This window comes from Canis lupus, chromosome 6, assembly GCF_048164855.1.
Source record: "Canis lupus baileyi chromosome 6, mCanLup2.hap1, whole genome shotgun sequence".
NCBI lineage: Eukaryota > Metazoa > Chordata > Mammalia > Carnivora > Canidae > Canis > Canis lupus.
The window spans coordinates 58,753,406-58,770,453 of record NC_132843.1 but is presented as its reverse complement, the minus strand read 5'-3'; the positions used below and the strand labels follow the sequence as shown (position 1 = coordinate 58,770,453).

The 17,048-nt window shown below is 41.3% G+C and overlaps 1 protein-coding gene across 5 annotated transcripts in view; it reads left to right on the top strand.

The window, feature by feature from the left end:
* ASTN1 (astrotactin 1) overlaps nt 1-17,048 on the top strand; it is a 299,188-nt gene that overhangs the window by 216,778 nt on the left and 65,362 nt on the right. For all 5 annotated transcript variants that reach the window (XM_072830739.1, XM_072830737.1, XM_072830738.1 and 2 more), the window contains exons 13-16: nt 185-379; nt 1,880-2,007; nt 7,883-7,987; nt 10,211-10,399. In XM_072830739.1, coding sequence (XP_072686840.1) covers nt 185-379; nt 1,880-2,007; nt 7,883-7,987; nt 10,211-10,399 — 617 coding nt within the window. The remainder of the gene's footprint in view (nt 1-184; nt 380-1,879; nt 2,008-7,882; nt 7,988-10,210; nt 10,400-17,048) is intronic.

Sequence of the window (17,048 nt, the reverse complement as noted above, 5' to 3'; positions counted from 1 at the left end):
TAATGGAAGGAGGCTTGTAGGTTTAAGAAACTGAGTTATAAAGGGGACACAATCAAATTGGAATACTCATCATCTTTGCCACCCAACCCTCTCCCAAAGGTGTTTCTTCCCGATCTGTTAGGTTGAATTGACTGCATAGCTCATTGATGGAACAAATTTTATATTGCGTTTCCTACCATGTTAGGTGCATCGAGGATTACAAGCTTGGTGTGGATGGTCGTTCTTGCCAACTCATCACGGAGACCTGCCCAGAGGGAGGAGACTGTGGGGAAAGCAGGGAGGTTCCCATGAACCAGACCCTCTTTGGAGAGATGTTCTTTGGTTACAACAACCATTCCAAGGAAGTGGCTGCAGGACAAGTGTTGAAAGGAACATTCAGGTGAATCTCATGTCTATAGAACTGATTATTCAGGGCTATTGGTGCATCTTCTTCCCTGAAGAGCTTTAAAGTCAGCATAAAGTTTTGTGCTTTGGAGCAAGGTGAGCATGATCCTAAAAGGACAGGTTGTGTTCTCTCCCATGGTCTTCTCCTCTTTCCAGAATCCGGGAACCATGTTTCCTCTGGGTGAACAGTCAAGTATTAAATACAATTCTATGGGGCAGCCCTGGTGGCTCAGCGGTTTAGTGCCGCCTTCAACCCAGGGCCTGATCCTGGAGACCTGGGATCAAGTCCCATGTCGGGCTCCCTGCATGGAGCCTGCTTCTCCCTCTGCCTGTGTCTCTGCCTCTGTCTCTCTGTGTCTCTCATGAATAAATAAATAAAATCTTAAAAAAACAATACAGTTCTATCTTGCCCAGGCAGGGACTGAAAGATTTTCCATGGAAGCCACCAGAGAATGCTCAGGTTCTGTTTTGCTCTGAGTGGAAGACTCAGTCTAGAATAGAAGTCCTCAAGTATGGCCCATGGATCCCAAGGGGCCCTGAGATCTTTTCAGGGGATATTCAAGGTCCTGCCTTTTCCAGTTACAGAAAGGCTGGATTTTCTTCATTCATATCAACCCAGACAATATATTGCAATAAGTTGCATGCAGATGTGAGAATCCAACTGTATCTATTAAGTCAGACATTTTAAAAATTTGCAAAAAATATTTTTAAAATGCCAACCCCTCATCATTTTTCATGCTATGTTCAGATTTAATGGACTGATTATTGTCATTTTCGATGCATTAATATGTATTTCTAAAATCTCTCTTTCAATTTCTAATATGGTAAATATTGATAGATATAATCCATACAAAGAAAAAGCTACTTGGAGTGTTCATTTATCTTTAAAACTATAAAGGGGTCCTGAGAACAAAATGTTGGAACCATTGATTTAAAATATCTCTTGGAGATTTTCCATTTGACCCCTGTTCCTATTCTCTCTTAGGCTATTAGAGTACATCTTCCTCAGAGCTCATGCTTACCAGGAGATAATGATAATGAGGGCAAGGAGAAAGCGGGGCGGGGCGGGGGGAGGAGGAGGATGTCATAATATGGACTAGCAATTTATAGCAACCTAGGACTGGACTCCTATGAGCAAACTGATAATAAGTATGTGGTGGCTGGAGTTTTCTCTGTAGTCTAGAAATGAGACTGCATCTGCCTAGATCTTGTGGAGATTGGGATCAGGCACTAGGGTCTGGGATGGAAAGGTGGGAAGAATGTTCTAGATCTTCTGAGTAGACCTTTTCAGCTGATATTTTTCTCATCTCTCCTAGCCCTCGCCCTACCTGTCACACCTTTTCCTACTCCAGACATGTCCATCAAGTGGGGTTCAGTGAGAGGGGAACCTTTTGGTCCAGGAAGAATTTTTTATTATAGGTTGAGATACAGATTGCCCATCAAGGAATGGGGTTCACCTTTACACTCAGAAATGAAAATCTGCTAACATTTCCAGGCAAAACAACTTTGCTCGAGGTTTAGATCAGCAACTGCCAGATGGTCTTGTGGTGGCCACTGTCCCCCTGGAGAATCAGTGCCTGGAGGAAATCTCGGAGCCCACCCCCGACCCTGAGTTCCTGACTGGTGAGTGTACCTCCTGCCCTTACTCAACTGACAAAAACCAGGCAGCTCCCAACAGTTTCACAAGATCAAAACTCTTGACCTCACTTATTTTTGTTTTGAAGCCAGTGATTTTCTTGATACACAATAAAACCTCAATTCTAAAACACTATAGTAAGATTATTTGTCAGTGAAATTGCCAAGATTAGTATATAATCATCTGCAAAATGGTCTAATAATACCTTTCCCTGCTAGTCTTATTGAGATCTTTGAAAATAGATGGCATAATAGATGGGTAAAAGTTCAGAGGTCTCAGTGGATTAGAGGGAGTAGAGTCAGAGAGAAGGTGGATGTCTATCATCACCTAGATGTCTGTCACTGGGGCCACTGTGTTCTCTGGAAAGTACTTATGGACCAGTGTGAGAGAGGAGGAAATGCTTCTCATTTCTGGGCCTCTGAAGACCACCCCACCCATTAACACCTCATGGACCAAAGAAGACACTTCAAAGGGTCCGTTGGACCAAAAAGGGGGAGACAACCAGGAACTCAGCATCATGTGCTAGAAAGTTGGATGTGAGCTCAGTTCCACTGCTGGTTTGCTCATTTCCCATTATTTTTCTCCCTTCCTCATTCTATGTCTCCCTTATCCTATACCTTTCTGTCCTTTTCCTTTCCTTCTCAGAAGAACAGGTTGTGCTGAGGGCAAGCCTTTTCAAGATATCAACTTATGTTTAAACTTTATTTTAGACATGAACCGGATTAGAAATAGGTCTGCCTACGGGAGTATTGTGTAGCGATTAATCGCATAGACTCTGGGGCCTGATAGCTCAGCTCAACTCTTCACTGGCTGTGTGATCTTGGACAAGTTGTCTACCTTCTCTACCCATGAAAATGGATATAAAACTATCCTCCATGTAGGATGAATACAAGGAATAAATAAATTAATATTTGTAAAGTTTTTAGAATTGTTCCTAATGCATAGTGAGATGTACATTTGTTGAATAAATAAGTATATCAAGGAAGAAAAAGAATATGAACATTCAGAGTACCAAATAGTATTTTCCCTATAGAAACAGAAGGAGTAGGGAGAAAACAATTTAAATATAAGCTGGACCAGGAATAAATGCCATCAAAATCTAAAAGATGACACACTCACACAGACACACACACTAAACTGAAAAAATTAAAAATGCATCCTTTGGACATATGTCTAAAGCTGACATCTCTAGTGTTCGAGAATCTAGTTTTCTTGTTTCCACCACTTTTGCTGAGAGACACTTCCTGTGTGTATGCAAAATGCATGTGAAGGGAAGTGTGAGATGATACACACAAATAGAACAGGTTCCACATTAGAGATACATGTCTTCTGTTTAAAGCTCCACCAAGATCTCACATGTAATACTGCATTGTGGAAGTGAGGAGATTATACTTCAGGCGCTAGGCTGGGAAGACATAGAGTAGTCCTAGATGCTACCTGAGGCTTTTTTGGAGGAGTGTGTGGCTAAATCTGAGAAATATCAGAAGAACATACTTGAATCTACATCTTTGGAAATAAGGGACAAATCCAAACTTGGTCCTCATCCACAGCACCCTTGGACCTCTCCTAATTTGGCATATTTGAGGTAAAAGGAGTAAAAGGGTATCCATATGGATCACTTCCATTTTTCATGGCCTTGAAAGAGTAAAGTCTAACATTTGATGTACAAAGTTTCAGTCTTATTTTTTAAAGCCCAGAATGACTAGAAGAATTAAAGAGATGGTTGACCAAATTTCTCCCATATTAACTTTCTAGTTCTGGTAACATTTTAATTGTATCTTTCCTGAGAGTCACATAGAGAATATCGTATCATGCTGCACTAGGTGCTATTATAGGTCATAATCCCCATAAACCTACAAGCTGAGAAGATTTTAGAGCTAAAGTGATCTTCAGAATCTTCAATCTCAGCATTTACAATTTACAAGCATGGTGATGTTTTTTTTCTTCCCCCTCCTCCCCATGGAAAGCCAGTGCTCCACTAATAAATAGGTTCTTTATTTAAATACATTTGGAAAGACTATAGTATCTACTTCTCAGCAATTTGTAACACCTTAGCCTAGAGAGACAAGTCCCAAGAAGCCCTGGAGTGAAGAAATCCCTTCTACTTCACTTAACCCAGCAATTCCCAAACCTATTTAACTAGAGAATCCTTTTACACATAATAACTATTTCCATCTTTCAGAATTATTGGTTTGAAGAAAACATACTGGAAAATATTGATTTATGTGTGTTATCTTGCTGAGTGCTTCCCTCTTCATCAAAATAAGAGTTAAGAACTCTGAGCTTCACCAGCCTTTTTGGGGTTAGAAGTTGTGTGGAAATAAATGAAGAGCCGCCAAATTAAAACATGTGAAGACTATTTATTCAGAGCTTGCTAGAGCATGGGATTCAGCCACCACCACTTGCATTTTGGCCAAGACTGAAGGCAGGCAGAGGAATAGGAAAAGGAGTAGGAAAGCTTTAGAGGAAAGAAGCAAGTGCTTCAGGTGGTCTCTGGTTGGAGGCTATTAGCATGTAGGTGGGCCAACTGGCTAGGAGTGAGGCATTCTAGGTAGATGTTTAGATATTTGTCTGGTTGGACCTAAGTTGAAAGCAAGAACAAAAACTAGGAAAGTTGTCAGTTATCAATCAAGTCCTGGTCATGTTGGGCCAATTTTTACAGAGCATATTGTTTGGCTTCCTGGACTGATTGCTGGAGATAGTGGTCTGACTTCTCTAAGTGATTTGTAGACAGTAAACTAGCTTCTTGGGCTGGTTCCTGTAGATAATAGGTTGGTTTCCTGAGCTTTTTGTGGCAGATTATGGGTCAGAGTTCTATTTTTTATATGCAATCTGGCTGTTGTCTATTTGTATTTTAAGTCTCTCAGCTGAGAGAAAGAAGAATCTGGAGGCAGACCAAGGAGAGAGAGGAAGCTGCTGGCCACATTCATGGGCCGATGGATGCCATCATTACTAAATTTGTGTGAAGATTTAGAGCTCTGATCTCTCTGGAACTTCAGGCTCATCTGAAGAAAACAGACTTTTAAAACTTTTGGGCATAATACATTATGACATTTCAAATAAAATAACAGAAGAGAGCAATCCTCCCTCCCTCTCTCTATCTCTCTCTCCCCCTCCATCCCTCCTTCTTCCTTTCTTTATTGCACAGAACTCTATTCAGTCATTCTATTTTCCAAGCATAGTTAGGGGAAAGTATGTTCCTTCTTGAGAAAACATAGAGATATTTTGTTCAAAAATAAAAAAGAGTCATTGAGAAATGTATTCCCAAATAATAATAAAATAAAATAAAATAAAATAAAATAAAATAAAATAAAATAAAATAAAATAAAATAAAATACTAAAGCTGACTATATGTCAAGGACACCCTGAGAAAGAATCCTATGACGCAGTCTATGACAACATATACTTTAAAATACCCCTTTCTAATTAATGGACATATTATCCGTATGGAGACACAGAACAAACACCTCCACTGTTTCCCTGACTATGGCAGAGCCGAGATGCACACAGTAGGATTATTGTTCAGGGGCTAAGTGTTGGGGCTCAGATGCTTGGCTCATCGTGGATGAACATGGGACACTGCTATCCCTTCCTACCCCTGACATCCTGCGTTCTTTCTTTCTTCTTCACACTGTTGTTCTGAACTAAAGCCTAGGAATTTATAATAAAAACATCTATGAAGAAATGGCCGGTTTATACAATTAGCAGTGATGAGGCAGATGATAATGAGAGAAGCCATGCATGTATATTATGCTTTATTTTTTCTCAACATACTTTTATGCTTATAACTTTATTGGGCTCTGGCAGCCTACCTGTGAAGCAGGTAAGATGAATTCCAGTATTGCCACTTTTCAGATAGGAAAATGGGAACATATGAGTTACCTTGTCCAAAGTCACAGAGCTGGTCAGAATCTCAGGTTTGAAGAGGAAGCAAGAGGTCACCTCAGCTAAGCCTCTCACATGGCAGATGACAGCACTGGCAATAAAAAGTTCCCCCAGCCAGGTAGCCAGAGAGGAACTCAGCCAGCGACTGGCAGCAGAGACCTGACCCCTCCAGCAACACTGCTGGTGTTAGAACCCCAGCTTCCTGATTTCCTGCCCGTCTCTTTTCCCACTAGGAAACAACTCTATTAAAGGGAATGTTTTCCAATACACTGAAAAGTCTTCATTGACTGGATTTGCTACTTTTTTTTTTTTTATTAATAGACTTCTTGAAATCACAGCAAGCTGGTGAGCTGATGTAACTAGAGAATGCATGTTATGTAGAATAGTTCTATGAAGCACGCACATTTTATGCTCTAATGAGGAGTGTTAATCCTGTAAGGTTGGAATTTCATTTATATGCTTTTAAAATTAACTGAAAGGTTAAAAGCCAGAGCATGGGATAGTATGACTGTTGTCACAAAGCCTAATGCCCTGAAAGAACATTTGAAAGAAGAAAAGTACTGAAAACCTTCTTTTAGTTTCAAGCAACTTATCTTTGATTGCCTGAGATAAAGTGTAAGCAATTGATTCATGAAGCACCTCTTCTGACCTTTTTACTTTTTGCCTCACCAACAATTATTCCTGTATGATTCACATGGAAATGGAAATTTGGCAGTTACTGGGCTAATTTGATCAGAGCTGACAAGCAGCTAATTAATCCACCCCCTCTTCATCCAGTTTATGTATTAAATTAGTTGATTTAGCCTGAAGAAATCATGGGTCAAAATGGCAGGGTAATTTAGTATGTATGTATTATCACCATTGTATTTATACATATTATACACATTATACATATAATATTTATACATATTTATACACCATTGTATTTATACATATTATACATATAATATTTATACATAAAGTTTCTATACATGGTGCCATTATATTTACATATAAATATATATGCACATACACACATGCATACATATATATTTATTTCTATAACTTACACAGCAAATGTTAGGCATAGAGATGAAGCTAAAATTGGTTTTCCAAACTTAGCAAGGTGATTTTTTTTATTTCTTGTAGTCTAATTATTTTGTTTCTGTAGCATTTTATATTTATGGTAATGACTAGAATTCAAATTGGATGCCATTCTTTTTCCACGATGCTCAAGCAAGAACAGCCCATTTTAGCATGTCTAAGCGGCTACAAGGATATGCTTATTGAGAATGACTTTGGGCAAGTACCTTGGCTTCTCAGAGCCTCAGTTCTCTCATTGTTAAAACAAAGACCACAAATAAAGTGTCTGTTATAGTGTCTGGCACTCCATACAGGGCCACCCTGCTCCTTAATGACTGAGTCACGCTGACCCTGTCCCTCCTGGTGAAGAAGAAATAAGCATTATCAGCTTCAGAGTAATTAAAACTTAAATACTGAACACAAATCAGTTAAATGGGACAGAAAACTCAATATCAGGTACGTGAGCTGAGTCAATTACTACAGCTACTAAAGAGAGTAAAACTTGCGTATGTTACAGTAAGCCTAGAGTTTCATATAAATTTGCTAAGGGAATATTATAGTAGAAGGGTTGAGAACCCCGCCCTGTCTCAGATAGATCTGGAACTCCATCCTGGCCCCGCCTCATGGCTGAGGGCCCATAACACCCTCTCTGGGCCTCTGTTTCCCCATTTACGAACTGCAGATGATAACACCTATCTCGCAATGATCCAATGACTTTATATATGCAGAGTGCTTAGCAAAATGTCTGCCACAGAGTAAGGCTCAATACATGAGAGCTGTTGTCACTGTGATTCCAGAAATTCTCTCCATCAAAGAATGCTTTCTCGTTTTCTCACAATGACACCCGCTAACCCAGTAGGCTTGGGACCTGAGAATCAATCGCACACACTGAGCCTGCGTCTCCTCTGTCCCTAGGGATGGTGAACTTCAGTGAGGTGTCTGGATACCCTGTGTTGCAGCACTGGAAGGTCCGGTCTGTGATGTACCACATCAAACTCAACCAAGTGGCCGTCTCTCAGGGTGAGCACAGCAGCAAGCCGTCCCTCCTATTTGCTCCTGGGGAGTGGAGTTCCTTTCCAAGGGCACAAGCCTTTGATCCCATTGTTGCAAATACAGCCTAAAATGGAGCCACTTTGTGAGATACATAACCTATTCACTCAGATTCACCCCTTAAGGGCAAACACCCAGAATCCAATAGTTGTCTAAGGATATATTAAATTGCAAGTTTAATCTTGGACTATAGAAGAGATGGAAAGGGCAAGGCGGGGCTGCTGAGGATAAACACCTACTTTATCATTATTCCTGGGGTCACGCAGTGTACAAAGAGGATATGCAAAAGTAGACTTTTTTATAAATTGACAGAATAAAAACCTTCCAAATGCAAAGAACATCCTTTAGAGTTTTCATACAGGAAAGAAATAGGAGAAAAAAGAGCAAAAATGAGGAAGGGGTGGGGGAGAGGGAATAGAAAACAATGTTTATGGTCCCTAAACAGCAAGTGAGGAAAGATAGATAGATGATAGATAAGAGAGATAGATACCTAATAAGTTAAGGAGCAGTGAATTCCAAAAACGAGGACAAATTGATCCATAACAGAACAGTGAGGCGCCTTGTAAAGAACAAGTATTCTTCACATTTGAGCGGTAAATGCCTTGAATCAAGTACTGAAGCAATCCTAGCACTGAAGCAATCCTAATGTGCAATCTGCAGATGGGAAAGTTGCTACAACTAAGGCCTTAATATAGGTACACATCTCCATCCCACCTCATCCCCTTGGACTAGGACAGCCTTTCTCAGCTCCTTCCTCCTTCCACCTAAAGAATGTAGCAGACGGGAGGGTTACACCGAGCATCTGGTTTCTCTGTGTTGGAGGAGAAGGTAACCAGAACCAGATGATATTGTTGGCGTGGGATGGCAAGACAAGGAGAAGGATCTTCGGGTCAGCAATCGGGAGGCAGAGCCTTAGAGCCAACAGAAGAGAGAACAAAGGTAGGGGACGAAATTATAGAGAGGAAGTGAGACCTATACTCACAAAAGGTAAAACTTTATGCATCGGGAAAGAAAATGCATTAAGGATGTAGAATATTTCCATAGGACACAGGGGGACTCAGAACTCTGTTTAATTTCACCTGAAAGGGTTCTTGGCAAGAAGGGCCTGGGGTGGGAAATCTTACTGAAGTCAACCCTGCTGGTACAGAAAAACCTTGAAAGAACTAAGCTACTCCTCATTCTAGAAAAACGCAGCAGTAGAGACTGTCCTGTTTACATGCAGCACGGGTGATGGGTACACTGGGGCTTAACAAGTGGATAGCACTGCTGCCATGTGCCTTTCAAAGCCACACGTGGCATCACAGGTGAAATGGACTTCCGCACTTGGGGTCTCGTGCCAGGGCCAAGCGTTGCCTTGTCCTGATAGGGCACAGGTGTGTACAGAGGAAGATTGCCTGAAGCTGGCCTGGTTCAGAGGTATTAGATTTGGAAAACTGGTCATGGGAATTACCAGTGTAATTTTCCTAAATGGGAAAAATGAATCCCTGGAGATTTGTCTGGGGAGGCGGGAGGGGGGCAAACAGATCCCTTCCTCCATCTGCCGTCTCCCTGCCCATATACTTGTAATTTTCTGAAATAAATATAAGCGGTATATTAATGACTTTTCTCACTCCTCTTCTTCCATTATCTTCCCATTACCAGTGTCTATGTCTGGAGGCAATTCTGTCTCCAAAAACTCTTTTGGTCACTACCCACAGTTAGAATCCACTTTTTACACTGTGACCTTGAGATATGCACACTCCCACATACACACAACAGAAATTTCGTGAAGCAGTACTTCATTTTACGATGTGAAATGTTCCTTGCTGGTATTTGTGTTTCTATTTTAGGCTATGCTATTCTTTTTTTTTTTTTTTTGAAACGCTATTATTTGAGCTCACTAAATTGATTTAATGTCATGACTTATGATTTGAAAAAAGAAAAAACAACATCGACTTAAGCAGGGAGTTAGATGTGGCAATGTTCTGCCTGCGTGAAGTTAACAACGTAACCAACGGGCCTGAGAGATACTCACTTAGGAACTAAACTGTCTGAGTTAGCTAACTGGAAACGCTCACCTGATGGTTCCAGCCAGCATTCTGACGTCACTTTGGGCCATCCAGGCACTTCTGCTTTTGAGGCTGAATGGCCTGGGAATCCGGATACCCAAGGTGTGAGTCCTCACTCTTACTCTTGGGTGGTGTCTCTCCATAGCCCTCAGCAATGCGCTCCACTCCCTGGACGGGGCTACGTCTCGCGGGGATTTTGTGGCCTTGTTGGACCAGTTTGGCAACCATTACATCCAGGAAGCAATCTATGGCTTTGAGGAGTCCTGTTCCATCTGGTACCCAAACAAGCAGGTCCAGCGGCGACTCTGGCTGGAATATGAAGACATCAGCAAAGGTGAGTGATGTCCCTAGATCATCAGCAGATTCTACTCCCCATACAGGTACGGCGGTCTAGGTGCGAATCATAAGACCAAACCAAAGGAGTCTGTTGGCAAGGGACTAATTCAGATGATGCTCTGTGCCCATCCTTAAAGTTGCCGAGGTTGGAGTGTTTCAGGAAACTTTATGTGCAGGAAGGGGTCAAAAGTGTATGGTCACTGTGTTAGATATCATGGCCAGAGTCCTCTAACTACCTGTCCCCATGCATTCTGCTGTCATAGCAAGGGCTAGGTATTCAACTGTTTTTATGGACTGAGGGAGAAGCAAGAGAGTGCTGCAGTCTCCCCCACTACTTCCTACCACCAGCAGTACTGCCTCCACCCTCCATGGCTGGCAACCCTTTCCAATAACCACAGAGAAAACTCTTCTTACTCCATCTTGCCCTGTGTTTAGGCTCATTTTCCTACTGATGTGTGCAAAGAGGAAATCTCCATAGGCTCAAGTGTTTATACAGCTCTAGATAACAGCCTTACAAATAAATCTTTGTCCACTGTTTGATAGCTAGTTAGTATTCAGTCCAAGTAAGTATAAGAAATTGGAATTATTCAAACCTTGTGAATTCACCTTCTGGTATGGGAGGAGTACTGGCTGGCAAATACGTATTCTGATAAACCAAGACTGATGTAGAATTGCCATTCATGGAATTTCTTCTGAGCTTATCCTCATGGCATTCTGATGAGGGCACGTTATGGATGTGTGAGTTGCAAAAGGGCAAGCGATGAAATTAGTGCAATGGAAACTGAAGAAGTAGGTCATCTTAACATTTAATGATCAAGAGTCCCTCTGCAATGGGGGACCCTGTGTGTCAGCAATGCTGTGGTAGAAAATGTGCCTCCATGCTGAGATGCTCTTGACTTTCTGAGCTCCATACACATTTTTATTTTGTCTTGCTCGATAGGTAGCAGAGGCATGAGGGCCTCTCTTCTGGCTGGGCATTTTCTTACAGAAGAAGCAAAAGGCTTGTGTCTGGGCTCCAATTGTTACAGGCATTTCCCCCCAAGCCCTGATTCCTCTAAACTCAAAGACACAATCACAGGCTTCTAGCATCCTTTCAAACTTCAGTCTCTTAAAATTGTTCCGATTCCAGTTTGCCAAGAAAGGAGTGTCATGTAAGCAAATGTAGATAAGACCAGTTTCAGCTGGCACAGCTTTCTTACATTTCTGTGCCAGAGCTTAGTGATTGAACCAAAAGGCTAATTCCTCCCGTTTCTGTTTGCCAATGGTTCAGGGATGGCAAGGTTCTGGGACTGCTGGGAAATGAGTCTGACCTTCCCCAGAACTCCTGGTTCTATTCCTTGCTTCTGTCCTGAGCATTGCAGTGTCCTTGAAGTTAAACACTGAGCCCAGGGAGGAGATGTATCTATGACCTTGGCACTGTGTCCTACCTATCTTGATCCCAAGCCATTCTTACCATGTAGGAGTTCATTTTGTCACACTCCAACTGGTGACTTTAGTTCTCTTGGGTATTCTGTAGACAACCCCTTGCCTGTTATTGATCTTGGAAGATATTCAAACATTTTAGTATGTCTGCTTAGATCTCTCTCAGTTGTCCATGTATATTACCCAACCCCCTGTCTTACTCTGCATCATAGACTTTATATCTCTTCTGTTGTTTGGTCTGCATATTACTCTTAAATGTTTTTCTCCTCCCTAGGCACTAATTTCTTTTTCTTCCAAAAGCATGAAGTATGCTGATGATGAAGACTCATAAATACGTAAAACAAAGGAAGATTTTCTTCCACTCGTCTGCACTCTGAAGGGATTGCTCCAGAATGGGATTTATACGCTAGTGGTGACAAGTATTCTGAGAGGGCTATACCGCCCATGACATAAAAGTGACATCTTGTTGGACTCAAGTCTTTTGATTATATGTTCTTGCCTGCTTCAGCTTTCAAAACCTCCTAGTAAAAAGGGTTCCTCTGTTGTTTACTTTTGCACCTGTGATCAGATACCTAAAATTGCTCACCAAATGAAAAGGAAAGGAGGTTGATTAGGGGTGAAATGAAATGGAAAATGCACAGGACTTACGGGTTGGGCCTCTAGCACCTGTCAGGTGACTTTTGCTTAGTTCACTGTTGGAATCTTGCTATAATGCCATCTTGTGTTTCTTTCCAGCTCTCATATTTTATGGATCCTCATAAGTCCCTCTTTATGTGAGCACTTTTCCCAGGTCAGGCATTAGGGTCAAGGTTGCCCTCTCCTCTCTATAAGTCCCTACAAAATCTCTCAAAGGTAGGGTTCATGCCTTAGTCAACTTTAAATTCCCAGAGTCTAACACAGAGCAGGGCACATGGCGAGCCCCCAATAATTGTTTATTGTGGTTATTGGTGGTGGTGGTAGAAGGGGTGGCGGCAGCTGTGGAAACGGTAGGAAGAGCCCTTCTGGTGTGGCAGATTTCCAAGTGGGTTTTATTATAGACATGCAAAGTGCTCTAGTTCTGCCTGACTGACGAAAACTCACAGATGGATATTTTTGGCCAGATCCTCAGAAGGCAGCCTTCCATTCATCATGCACTTATTTGTCATACTACCACTATATGGTTTGGCCATACCAATATTTAGGAACATCTGTCTTTTGGTAAGTTTGACTAAAACCTACAAAAAATAAACTTCTATTTCTCATTGCTTAAGATTAGCCTCTCCTTTTTTTTTTTTTTTTACAGAGCAGATAAGATCTATTAGCATTGAAATTTCCCAGCCTCCCCTCTCCACTGCTAAACTGACTTTTACCTTCTCTCATTGTTCTTTGCCCTCCTGCCTCAGAAAGTGTAATGAATTCTTCTTCAGGCTAAACTCTCCACCTGTGCAGCAGTACCCATCCCTCTCTGCTTCCTCTTAGACCCCATTCATTCAATAGTGTCTTCATCTTTTTTTTTAAAAGATTTTATTTATTTATGTATTTATGTATTTATTTATTTATTTATGAGACACACACACACACACAGAGAGAGAGAGAGAGAGAGAGGCAGAGACACAGGCAGAGGGAGAAGCACTCGATCCCAGGACTCCAGGATCACACCCTGGGCCGAAAGCAGGCACTAAACCATTGAGCCACCCAAGGATCCCTAGTGTCTTCATCTTTACAATCCTTCAGCCACTTGAATTATTCCTCCCTCAGCCTTCTGTCTCCCCACAAAAAAATAATAATTTCATAAACATACAACTCTTTTACCACTATTTCCTTTCAACATATTACCACCAAACTTACTGAGTGAGTGGTTTATACACCTTTTCTCTACTTCAACTTCTTTTCACTTTTCAAATTATTATTATTCGCTCTCAACCCCTTTCACTCTACAGAAACAGCTCTGGAGAAGGGAATCAAAGGCTTCTTAATCAGAGGTTCACTTTTCCATCCGATGATTATTTTATCTATGCCTGCTGAAGAATTTGTCCCTCTTGACCAGGTCTGCCTTCTCAAAAATTCTGTCTTCCCTTGGTGTCCCTGATTCTATTCTCTTGCAGATTCTCTTTATAATTCTTGGTCTTTATTTCTCATTCTTTTTTTTTCCCCTTACACCTCTAAAGAAATCATTACATTTTGCTTTGTTTCCAGAATTTCCTCTGTAATATCCAGCTTCACTGTTGCTGAGGGATTCTCTTCAATTCCACCTCAACCTACATCTCCAATTCTTCGCTTCTCCCAGACATTCAAGACCTCATCTGCCCTTGAGTATTGAGCATTTCTACCTGGATATTCTGTGGGGATCTAAGTGGTCACCATCTCTTTTCTCTGTATCCACTAGTACATTTGTCCACTATGCTGTGGGATCGCGACACAAAGTGAGGGGTCACTTTATGACTCCTCCATCCACCATATTCACCCATTTACAAAGTGCTATTCTTTTTTACCACCTAAATATTTCTCCAACAGGTGTCTCTTCCTGTCCATCTCTCGAAGTTGTATGAGTTTACAGTATCAGCTCTCATGAGAACTGAGGCTGCTTCCTCACGTGGCTCCTTTTCTTCAGTTTCCTGCCTCTCTGGTCTAGTCCACATGACAACTATCTTCTTAAAACACCACTTAGCCACATGACTCCTTGGCCTGAAGTCCTTCACTAACTTCTAGCTGCCTTCCTAACATGAGCATGACCTTGCTTCCTGTATTAGTTTCCTAGGGTTGTTGTGACCAATCACCACAAACTGGGTGGCTTAAAACCACATAAATTTATTCCCTGTTCTGGGGCCAGAGGTTCAAACTCAGCTTCAGTGGCTAAACTCAAGGTATAGTAAGGTAGCTCCTTCTAGAGGCTCTAGGGCAGGGTCCCTTCCTTGCCCCTTCCAGCTTCTCAAGGGCATCTGTGTTCCTTGGTTTGTGGCCATCTCCATGTTTAAGGTGTGTCACTCTGATCTCTGAGTCACCTGGCTCTCTGCCAGGACTCTTCCTGCCTCTTCTTTCTTATCAGGACCCTTTGGATTGCATGGGGCCTGCCCAGATAATCCAGGATAATCTCCCCATCTCAGGAGTCCTCATTTAAGCTTCTCGGGGAAAGTTCCTTTTGCCATTCACAGGTGACCTTCACAGATTCCAGAGATCAGGCCCTAGGCATCTTTGGGAGCCTTTATTCAGCCTGCCACACCTCTGCCTTCCCCAGCTGCTGCGTCACTGGCCACTCCCTACACCAAGTGTCCTCCCCTTGGATACTAGGCTGCTTGCTCTCAATCCCAACCCTTGCATTTGCTTGCAGACAGTGGAAGACCTCAGAGGCTCCCTCCCTGCCCCAGTCTAAGGCCATAGATATGCTCATTGAGGTCTTCACCACTGAGTTTCTGTCTCAGAAATTTCTTCTTGGATCCCTGTCCCTTCTCCTCTTGGGGTTCGCTGTGTGTCTCCTTTCCCAGATGTCTCTGTTCAGTTGCATAATTTCTGGGAGGATCTTCCCCTTTCCGTAGCCCCTTAAGATTAGCAAATTAGTCTTCCTGGCTACAATTTCTGTTTCTTACTTTCATTTTTTAATTGCCCTCTTCAGCTGTATAAATTGCCATTTGCAATTAAATGATACCTGTCCCAGTGTCAGGCCCTAACTCTGGGTTCAGGATGAAGATTTGGAAGAGGGCTTTGATACTTGCCACACTTCAGAGACTATGTGTATGTGCTGCCTTGTCCTGTGTTCTGCCTCCATTCTACGGAGCCGTCCTTCCTGCTCTTCCAGATGAGGGAAGCTCATATGCCACCACTCTTAACACCTCCCTTGATGCTCTGGGCAGAGTTGTTTGCTGCCTTGTATGTATCCCTTGGTGATGCTCTTCACATTTCCCCTCTTGTCATTTCATTCCCTTGTATGACTGTCTCCCATGGTAATAGATTTGACAGCACTTACCATAGTTCTCTCCTTTTTTTTAGTTTAAAAAGATTATTTATTTAAAAATTCAAAATGTATAAAACGGAGTAAAGTGAAAAATAAATCTTCCTCCCACTCTTATTTCCCTGTGATCAAGTTCTACTCTCCAGAGGCAGCCAGGCAACCATTGCTACCAGTTTCCTGTGTATCCATCCAGACATATTCTATTCCTAGCCATTGGGAAATGAACAAACCAAACTGCAGAAGAGTTCATTGGGAAATGAACAAGAGCAAATTGCAAATTGCAGAAGAGATATATTAGGGTCTCATCTGTTTTAAAAATTATATATGTAAATATGTGCCAATACACATACATATAAATATATATATAATCTTCTAGTCTCTCACTAAAAATATGCCTATGGATGTGTGTATACAGTATGTATATGTATGTATACATATCTATATAGAGAGAAACATATGTGTATAATCTCAAAATAGCTTTATTTGTGTATATATGAGAACAAATTGTCTGTTTGCTCCAAGATGAGGGCTATGGGGTAGAGACTTTTATTTTTTGTACTAAAAATTGTATTGGTTTTCCCACAATAAACATGTGCCATGTTTACAATCAAACTCTTGTAACACATTGAAAAAATATATTCTGAAAAGTTTGCGTTACCTTGAGTGAAGGCTTACAAAGTTAACTTAAAATAACCAAAACAAAATGTATAATTGCTATCTACAGAGAGCTGAACTTTGGATAGAAACCTGGGAGGAAGTGCAAAACAATATCATGTCTTATTAGTATTTGAGTCTTTATCCCTGACACAGTGCCTGGCATATAATTAGCATCCACTGTTTTGGAAGGAATGAATCCTTTATTTTGTTCTTACTTCAGAAGAAACCAATAAAGAGCTATAGATCTGTAGATTCCAGAGAAGTGACCGAAAAAGAAAAAAAAAATTGAATCTTCTTCAAATAAGAACTTCCAAAGGCTTAATTTTAAACCACCACCTGACAAGCTAAGCATAGTACATTTTCTTTCTTTCTTTCTTTCTTTCTTTCTTTCTTTCTTTCTTTCTTTCTTTCTTTCTTTCTTTCTTTCTTCTTTCTTTCTTTCTTTCTTTCTTTCTTTCTTTCTTTCTTTCAATATTCCATTCACGAGTGGATTTCCTCAGGGCTTTCTTCCTTTCCTTTTCCAATACCACTTTCATTGTTACTTTAGATCTGACCTTTGTCATTATCTCTCCTTGCCATTGCCTTTGGTACACATCAGTGAGGTTATGTGGGTTGACAAGTGGCAATAAGAAAACTCTTCTGC